A 10,032-nucleotide genomic window follows, 5' to 3' on the forward strand; every position below is an offset into this window, starting at 1 on the left:
CACACCTCGGAAGTAGAACATGTCACATGGCTTCCGCTGAGTGCAAGATCCTGAGGCCTAGCTGTCGGCTGTTTTCGAACGTTTCAGAACTCTTTACGGTCTTCCGGAACAGTTTACGTTACAAAACCAAGGTATCACAGTATTCTTAAAGTAAGTAACTATGAATGTTTATTTTAACTTTTGGTCTTATGTCCTCTTTGCAAAATGTGCAATACAAATAAATACATGAATAAAATAAATGGTGAACACTACAACTACATAGATATTGAGTGTTTCCTTTGATCACATTGGCCACTTGTAAAACTGTAGCAGGCTGTCAGAGTTATACTAGAGCACCCAATCAGAACTGCAATGAGGCAGAAATAAAATTGCCCCTTTAAAATTCAATAAAATATATTCTTTAGACTGTATTAGTTCAAATCTGGAGTATTTTGACTTCCTTTTCCCAAAGTATTTCTTATAATTTTCCCCATTGCCACTGACCAATAAGCAAATGAAAAACTGTTGTCTGCATAAAAGAACTCTAGTTCCCCTTCCTATAGGTTCCCATGGAGATACATGCGCATATATATATATATATATATATATATATACACACACACATACATATTATGTATATTCTGCTGGTCCCTCTCCCTCTCTGCATCTGCATTTCCAGACTTCAAATCTACTTGGGGAAATGCTAGTATTCATCATTCCTTTCTTGCTGGAGTGAGGTTCCACTGCTAACAAACAAGCCCCATTGAGATACCATGTTTCTCCACCAATAAGACCTAGCTGGACAATCAGTTCTAAAGTGTCTTTTGGAGCAAAAATTAATATAAGACCCGGTCTTATTTTACTATAAGACTGGGTATAATATAATATAATATAATATGATGTAAAATAAAATAAAATAATAATATAATATAATACTGGGTCTTGTATTAATTTTTGATCCAAAAGATGCATTAGCGTTGACGGTCCGGCTACATCTTATTTTGGGGGAAATTGGTAGGTGTTATTACATTAGCTTAAAAGGATTTGTTTTTCTGAGTATTAAAAGGTTCCTAAATGATTCCCTTTCTTTTTTAATGTTTTGTGTTTATTTCTTCTAATACAATCCACATAGAAGATTTTGTCCATGTTGACACTCAACATAGTTCTGTCATCCAGCAGTAACATTTATTCAGCATTTACGAGTATTAAGACCAGTGTGTTTTAATTCTATTTGGTTTAGTATCCTGCTAGGAAAGACTGATACAATACAAACTGAATTTACTGAAAACAGATTATTGGCAAATTACAGCAATAATTGGGACTATATACAGGAAAAATGTCATAGGCCATATTATTCACTGATGTATTTATTTCATAAATATTTAGATTTCTTACTCTCCTACCTTCAATAACTTTAATTTATAGGACATAGAGAAGCAAGTAACGTTTTAGAAAAGACAAATAAATACCTACTTATGAGGCAAAAATGTAGTATTATAAGATTCAAAACAATATCATGGGGCACACAGAGTGGAGAAATTAATTCTAACTAGAGATGAAGAAACTCCTAGGGAAGAGGTAGCTTTACATTGGGCCATAGACAACAGAAAGGATTTTGTTCTGTTGACTCAACATTAATTATACAACAGTAATTACAGGAAAATATGGAGTAAGTTCACCTAGTGGCTCAACCTAGGTCAGTGCTTCTAGATCAGTGCTTTTCCAATTGTAAAGTGCAAACAAATCACCAAGGAACCCTGTTAAAATACAGATTCTGATCCATTGTTCTGGAGTGGGTTCTGCATTTCCAATAAGCTCCTAGGTGATGCAATGGGTGTATGGGACACACTTTGAGTAGTAAAGCTGCAGAGGACAGAGAGTGGTGAGGCAGGAGAGCCAGGGTGCAGACTGATCACCAAGAATCTTCAATGACAAAATGTGACAATTCGATCAGAGCTGTGTGCTCCAGAAACATGTTTGCTGCGGGGGGCACAGGAAGAATAGAGGCATATCTGAGACTGAGACTTGATGAGACTATTTTAATGGTTCTAAGAGGCAACCATGTAACTACTCCGACTGTAGCAGTGAGAACAGGAAAAAAGGCACTAATTCCAAAGACAGCAAGAAGGTAAAACTGATAGGGATTTTTCAGATGTGTAGGAGACATGGAGAGTGAGTGACAGGGATAAGCAGAAGGTGACACTAAGTATTTTACCCTGGATATCTAAGAAATTCTCACATCATTAGCAGAGAATCAAAAGGAAAAATAACAGAGACGGGAACAGAGGAGTAAGAGTCAGGGAATGGCAGAATACAATTCAGTTTGGGAATTACACTGAAAGTTGAGTAGAACCATCTAATTAAGACTTTCCACTGCTCTTGTAGTTAAATTTAGTAAGTTAAAATTCCATTTGTAACATCCTGTTGATAGTGGAAAGGGACAGTCAAACTGTCACACCCTCGTCTCCTCTGGGACAGTCAGCTTGTGCTACTAGAACGCTTTTAGTCACAGAATTCATGACCATGCTGAGTAATCCCTTTCATTTTGAAACCTTCAATTAGAAAATTCTTCCTTCAATTGATCTAAAACTTGTCTCCACATATTTTTGATCTAGTGGTTCTAGCTTTACCTTCAAAACTACAAACATTTAATCCACCTAGATCATAATAACTCTTCATAAAAGACCCAAGTCTTTTCCAAGATACACGACATTTTGTTCTTTCGCAGCCTTTCTTCATAGGTCATGGTTGCCAGAACATATCAGTGAATCCCCTTTGTTTATTCTGCCTCAGGATGGCAAATGTGTATCCAGACTGTTGCTACTGCAGCCCTCCCCACTTGTTGTGACAATGGAAGACAGTGCTGAGGTACCAAGCCCTCTTTCTCCTAAGCCCAGACAAGATCTCCGGCTTCATCTCAACACAGCATTCCAAAGAATCAATAACAGGGAACTGGCATCTGCAGATGAAATAATATCCCTTTGTCATTTGCTGACATAAACCATCAATTCCCCTTTAAAACACAGAGGGTAGAACAGAACTTCAGAAGTGGCACGGACAGTTCAGATTACAGTACAATTAATACTCCATATGACCTCAAAAATGTGCTATTTGTTTAGATTCAACAGCATGTCATTTGTGTAAATTGATCTTTTAGTCACTGAAAACCACTAGAAATGTTTGTACCTAAAATGGCCCTATTCATGGTCTCCCCAAACTTATTCTGAAATTTCCTTATTTGTTTTAATTCTATTGTTGACCACATACACTCACTCACAAGGAGAATTTGAGGATTCTTCTTTCTACGTCACTCACCCATTCTTCCTCTTCTAGAAGAGTACTGAACATACAAGAAGCCTGTGATGGTAGAGAGTGGAGCTTCTAGTGGTAGGAATATAAATAGTCCCAGATAAGCCCTTTGCTTTTTGGTTCCTCTTTTTTTAACCTTCAAAATGGTAAGACCCTCTGAGGCAGGATTAGGATGGAGGACAGGGAAAGGAAACACATGATCTGCCTGCTGTAATCCTGTATTCTAGATTTGAAGTGAATTGGGCAATTGAGAATGCATACACATTTATGCACACACACACACATGCTTACACACTACACACACATTATATATGTATATACACACATGCATGCATGCATGCACTATACACACCTGTATGCATGTACATATGTGTGTGCATACATGTGCGTACAGGTGTGTATGTGTCTGATATATTTCAGCACATCGCTGAGGTAGGAAACCACTCATCCATTCAAGGATATTTCTTGAGTAACCATAATTCACGCTAGTAATAAAATACTGATTTGCTTAGACCTCTGCTGCCCAAACTGGTAGCCACAGCTGGCTACTTACATTTAAATGCTAATTAATTAAATATAATCAAAAGGTCAGCTCCTCAGATGCACTAGCCACGTTTCAAATGCTCAAAAGTCACAGTGGCTAGTGGCTGCCATATTAGACAGGCAAGTACAGAGCACGTCCATCACTGCAGCCAAGTGGAACAGCAGGGTCCTGTGGTGCTGTGTACAGCTGATCAATACTCAGGTGTGTTTACTAAGGGCCAGGCACTATGTACAAGCTCTTTAAACATAGTATGTCATTTAATCCTCATATTTCTTTTTCCCCTCACTTTACAGATGAATAATCTGAGGCAATGGGAGGTTAAGTAACTTGCCCAAGGAAACAAAGCTAGTAGGCAGTGCACCAGGATTTTCAAACAGGCAGCGTTTACAGTCTCTGTTCCTCACCAGTAGGCTTATGTCGTGGCTGTATTTGTATTTACAGTGACTAACAGACCTTTCTTCAGGACTTCACACTGATGCCAATTACATTTCATAGTCAGTTCTTGAACCAAGTACTCTAATTTATCCAAAGATTTGGAAGGCTGATTGTGTTATACAGACTATTAGCTATTGTCATAGTTTCTAATACTGTGTAACAAACCATCATGAAACTTAGTGGTATAAAACACTATTATTGTTTTTATATTTTATCATGCTCGCTGGTGTCAAGAAGTCGACAGGACACAGCAGAAGTGGTTTGTCACTCCTCCGTGGTATGTGGGACCTCAGCTGAGAAGATTTGATGGTAGGGTTGCCTCAGTGCTGGGAACTGAAAGCATACAGACATCTTCACTCACAAGCCAGCCACTTATTGCTGGATGGTGCCTGGGACTTCAGCTGGGGCAACTGACCACAGCATTTACATGTGGTTTCTCAAGGGAACCTGAGTTTCCTTACAACACAGAGGCCTTAAATTGCATTTCTTACATAGCTCCAAAAAGCAGTGTCCTATTGGACACAGCAGAGCCTGCATTTCCATGACCTGGTCTTGGAAGTTGCACAGTATCACTTCCGCCATACCATATTGGCCAAAGCAGCCACAATCCCACCTACATGCAAGCAGAGGAGCATAGATCTCACCTCTTGATAGGAAGGTGCTGGTCACATTTTTGACGAGCATATGGGATAGGAGATGGAAATGTGGCTATCTTTATCTAAAGCTATTTTCCACACTTTTGTACTACGTATTATGATAGTTATTGTTCATTTTCACCCCCATCCATCAGCTCCCACCAATGCAGGCTCTGTGTCCTGGGAGGAGGCTGACCCCGATGGATGATATCACCTGAGAAGCTTGCCCAGTGGGGGCCACAAGCAAGAGATGCAAGAGCAGGAGAAGAGCAGCTCAGGCAACACTCCCTATCTCCTCCCTGCTTTGGCGCCACATTTCTGGTCATCACATGTTTCTAACTACATTTCTCTGTAAATACAGCTCCTTTCACAACTCCAGCTATTACTGGACTCCAGCAACACTATTTCCCTTTCTCTTCCCTTTAAATTAAAGGTGCTAATGTTTTTTTGCTACTGCAAATCTCTAAGTGCCTCAGTATCCCTAGTTTGCTCCTAAACCCTGCCCCAAATTCTATGAATAGTTCCTGCATTAAACTTTTTTCATTTAAATTATTGGAGAGAATTCTTATTCTTCTAAGGCCATGACCAATACAGGCACATAATAGTAATTAAAGAGAACAAATGTGAAAAATTAATAAGCAAAGTTCCAATATCTTCTTCTAAGTATTTGATGGAATTGTTGAATAGTACAATTATGCTCCTATATTATTACAATGAATTTCTGGATTGATAAAGATCATATATATATATATATATATATATATATATATATATGTATATGTATATAGGAGCTGGATGTCTCAACAATTATATCCTATTATTCTTTCAAAACTAATTTAGTCTACAAAATATGAATGATTTTTTCAAAACCTATATTCAAATAAACATGTTCATTGGTATAGTTCTGATTTACCATAAAAATGGTCTTAGTTTTCCATCCTTTCAAAACATGATTACCTCTTTGTTTTTATAGGATTTATAAACAAAATACTAAATAGTTCTGTAGCTTTGATAGCTTTGAGATTGAAATTAAGCCTACTGCTCTATAGCTTCGAGAACTTCCTTTGTGCCCATTATTTTAAAGAAAGAATATTTGCCTATCTCTAACTTTGGGGTCACAGGTATGAATTCCGAGTTCTCAAAGAGACTAGTAGTGATGAGGATAATTACATCTGTGAATTCCCTGATTATCCTAGATGATACAGATCTTATGTTGTGGTACTGAATACCTTTTAAAAGGCCAATATTAAGAGCTATCATTTACTGAATACCAGATAAGCATCTCAGTGTTTCACTGTGATCCATTTACGGATGGTCTATTTCAACTGCTGTTTGTTATACACATTATACTATTTAATAAAAGTCAACTTATTTTAATATATTTTTCCCCCCAAAAGGAGAACATTTTCCTTTAAATGTAATTTACCCCTTATCTCTAATTAAATTTTTTGCAAGCTTCATTTCATTCTGGCCCAGTTCTAACACTATCCTTACACTATTACTATAATTTTTATCCTTTTTCTTTTTCTTTCTTTGAATCATCTATGTTCTCTGACCTTCCAAGATCTATACTTGTACTTTTAAATCAATGTTCTCTGCCTTCCTTGTGGTCTCTTGAAATTTGGCACCATTTTCTCCTCACTGGATTATTTGAAAACTTAGGACAATGTTTTGTTTGTTTTACTTTCCATCTCTCTGGATTTATATTACCATTTAGAGTTTCTGTCACATCTTCCACCTGAACTTCAAGACTATGATAGCAAGAACTAAACCTCCCATTCATTTTTTCCCCAAAGAATCCTTAGCGTAGCATGTTATGCAAAAATACTTAACATCTACTTGCCAGGTGCAAGTACAGTGGGGAAAAAAGAAATAATAAATCAAAAACTCTACTCTTTGAGCAGCTCCTGGACAGTGGCATGGTATATATTCACAAATTATCTAAGGAAATAAGGGACTAAAAATAAACGGAATACGAACGTGGTCAATCCCAATGTCCTAAATGGCAATGTTATATACTTCAGGAGGCATTCTTGATAGCATACTAGGCCAGGCTACACTTCCACAGAGGAGCCAGCTAGAAATGGAGTAGTAGGGAGAGAGGCCAAGTGGAGAGCACTTTCTTAAATGTGCTTGCCTCACTAACAGTGGTTAAGGGCTGAAAGTTCAACTTACTGAAACATACTAAGGCAGCTAATTTAAAATTTTTCCAACTATTCTTTTAAGACTTTACCCAACATTATATCCTTATCTTAATCTATGTGGTTCTATAGAAGTGGTTCTTAACTTTTTCTTTGTGTCTAACACATGTAGTTATACAACACTAACAAGCAGGGTGGATCCAGGTGCATGGGGCTGAAGCTTATATCCTTTAAAAAAGAATACAAAGTTAGGTGGAACAACAAATTTATATTTAGAATGAGAAAAGAAATGTCAACAATTGATTGGAGCCATGGAGATCTAGAATCCTTTCTTCTGAGAGTTTTAGGCAATTTAGCAGAAATGTTCACTTAGCAATGCTTTTGGCTGAAATCTGTCATTCCCTTCCCACCTAGAAGGTCTATGACTCCCAGTAACTTCCAACATTTCCAGAGGCCTAAGCAAATGAACACCTAAAGCTTAGTTTCACCTAAAATGCACCTCTGACAACTGTGCTCATTCTTAAAAGTAGTTCTTATGACAGGACTGGGACACTTAAAATCTGGGGAAAGAAACCACGTGACAAAACAATCCCACATGATTCTGACACACAGTTGCCACTCCCAACACTCTGTCTCCTGCCAAGTTGGAAGTTTCACAATGTAGAGCCATAACAGAATATTCATCAACTAATAGTATCTTAGAAGGCAAGTAAAGAAGAGGCCAGTTGTCCTTCACCTGAAAATAAAGTATATGTGGAATATAAAAAGGCAGTGTTAACCTAAATAATCCCATTGTTTTACAATTTAAACACTAATTTTGAAATGTCACATAACTTTACCAAGAGCACAAAACTGACATTCTGGCTGAACATCTAGACTACAAACAAGTACTGTGCCTACCATTTCATTTAATCTAGAGGGGGAAAGAAAGGAGTTTTACATATTCTTCTTTAGTGTCAGGGTATAACTGTTCACTTTCTAATTTCAGTTCGCTCTCCCAAAATTAATTGGTGGTTAAATATGTTGCTTTACCTAACACCTCAAGGTAACATGTAACTACTGCCAGGTTTCTTAGCAATTAATACAATGTTCTCATCTCTACCCAAATCTTCTACCAGCACCAACGTGAGAAACTGGAGTGACATTCGATGGCCCCACAGAAAGGGGTTGTTGTTTTGTTTTGTTTTGTTTTTTTCCAAAAAGAAAAACCACCAGTCTACACGCACAAGTCTACCACTAACCCGAGTCAATTTCTCTCCAACTATTCTACAAGTTAAGAAGACCCTGGGCTCCTACATTTCTCCAGGGGGTGAGAAAGCGGTAGATGTGGGTTGGGTACTGGTAGCCAACTAACTATAAGAGGGACCCTGAGCTCCCTCCTAATCCTTTTCTCCCGAAGGGGGATTCCCTTGCACCTATTCCCACTGGATTTGAGACTCATCTTGGGTGTCACCCGTCTCAAATTCACAATTAGCAATACTAAATCAAGAATCATTTCTCTAGACTTGGGTAATCTCTCTCCCAGAGTTCGGTGCTGGCTGAGCCCGAAAAGAATCTGTTAGGGGCGGAGGCACTTTCGGGCCACCGCCTCCCGGGCTCAGGCACTGTCCCCAGAAGTCCTCGTCAGAGAAGAAAAGAGAAGGGAAAAAAAAAAAGAGAAAAAAAATCACAACTTTGCAGACTCCACGAAGTCACGGCCCTGCCCCACTTAAGGTCAAAGTGCAGAGGAGAGAGCGGCTGTGAATTGGGGCCCGGCCGGCACGCAGCGCTGGGTGCGGCGCGCTGCGGGGCCCCGGCAGGCAGGCGGGGGACCCCACCCACTTCCAACTCGGAGCCACCCCTCTGCAGGGTGAGCACGCTGGGACGGCCGCCCACAGCGCTGCAAACTCCCGGAGTTGACCGGGAACTTTCCCGGGACGCGCCGCCGCCGCTCTCACCTTACTGAACACCTCCAGGTCGTCCTCGTCCTCGTCCAGGTCCAGCACGTCGGCCTGCAGCAGGGCAGAGGAGCCGCTGCTGCCCGGGAGGGGGCTGCGGCCCCCCGGGTTCTCCCCACCGGCGCCCCCCGCCGGGAGGCCCGAGGAGCGCTCCGGAGATGCCCGGCGCTCGCCCTCCATCCCGAGAGTGCGCGCCCGCAGGCCGTCGCCGCCAGCCCCGCGCCCCAGTGTGTGCCCATTGGCTCCCGCGCCTCCTGCACCTCCCCGGCCGGCCCTGCTCCAGCCCCTCGCCCGCTGCGCAGACGCGGAACTGCCGGCCCGGGCGCGGTGCCCGGGCTCATCCCCACCTGGTCCGGGGCCTGCGGGACACGCGGGATTGGGCTCTCAGATTTAGGCTCACATGGTGAGGGTCGGTGTCCCCTCAAAGGTAGGAGGAGGGCGTCCTGGCACCAACCTGGCTCGGGGGTGCTGCCGAGCGAGGGTTTCCGCGGGAGCGGGCAGTGGCCGCAGGAGCCCGAGGGAACCATCAACTCCTGCGGGTCCACAGCGGGACTGGAAGGCAGCCGACCCATCCCGCCAAGAGAAAAAGCCAGGACTGTATTTCCTGTATTTTAATGGTTGCCTTTCTTCTTGCTTGTGGTTTGCGAGCCTCTCTTTTTACTAAGGCTAATGCAAAAAAATAAAAGACATGAAAAGCTCTTCTGTTTTTGTAATTTATTTTTGACCCAATGACCGAACTGTGTGGTCATTTCACTGTCAAGCCAGGGAAGTTGGATTTAAAAACTATTTTCAGCCACTTTCATATGTAATTTTACTCCAGGAAATCTTCTTGAAGTTAATGCGCAAAATTGTTACAAGGAGCAGAGGACAACAAGCAGGACTGGACATTGCCATCAAGAAACAATCTTCAGTCTTTGTGCTGTCATTGCAATGCTGTAATTATTTAGTTGTTCACTGCTTATTATTAAAACACGTACACACACACAAAACTAAATTTAAAAAATGGAAAAAATGAATGCAAATTGATGTATTTTGGAACTATCTGCAGGTTT

General features: G+C 40.8%; 1 protein-coding gene across 4 annotated transcripts in view; it reads right to left on the reverse strand.

The window, feature by feature from the left end:
* The window catches only part of SNX7 (sorting nexin 7), a 205,365-nt gene extending 196,158 nt beyond the window's left edge, over positions 1 to 9,207 (reverse strand). For 3 of the 4 annotated variants that reach the window (XM_081025196.1, XM_081025194.1, XM_081025197.1), the window contains exon 1: positions 8,981 to 9,178. In XM_081025196.1, coding sequence (XP_080881322.1) covers positions 8,981 to 9,160 — 180 coding nt within the window. In that variant the 5' untranslated portion in view covers positions 9,161 to 9,178. Of the gene's footprint in view, positions 1 to 8,980 lie in introns of all 4 variants that reach the window. The other variant, XM_081025195.1, reaches the window with a different exon arrangement.
* Between the last annotated feature and the right edge of the window lie 825 nt (positions 9,208 to 10,032).

This window comes from Rhinolophus hipposideros (assembly GCF_964194185.1).
Source record: "Rhinolophus hipposideros genome assembly, chromosome: 19".
NCBI lineage: Eukaryota > Metazoa > Chordata > Mammalia > Chiroptera > Rhinolophidae > Rhinolophus > Rhinolophus hipposideros.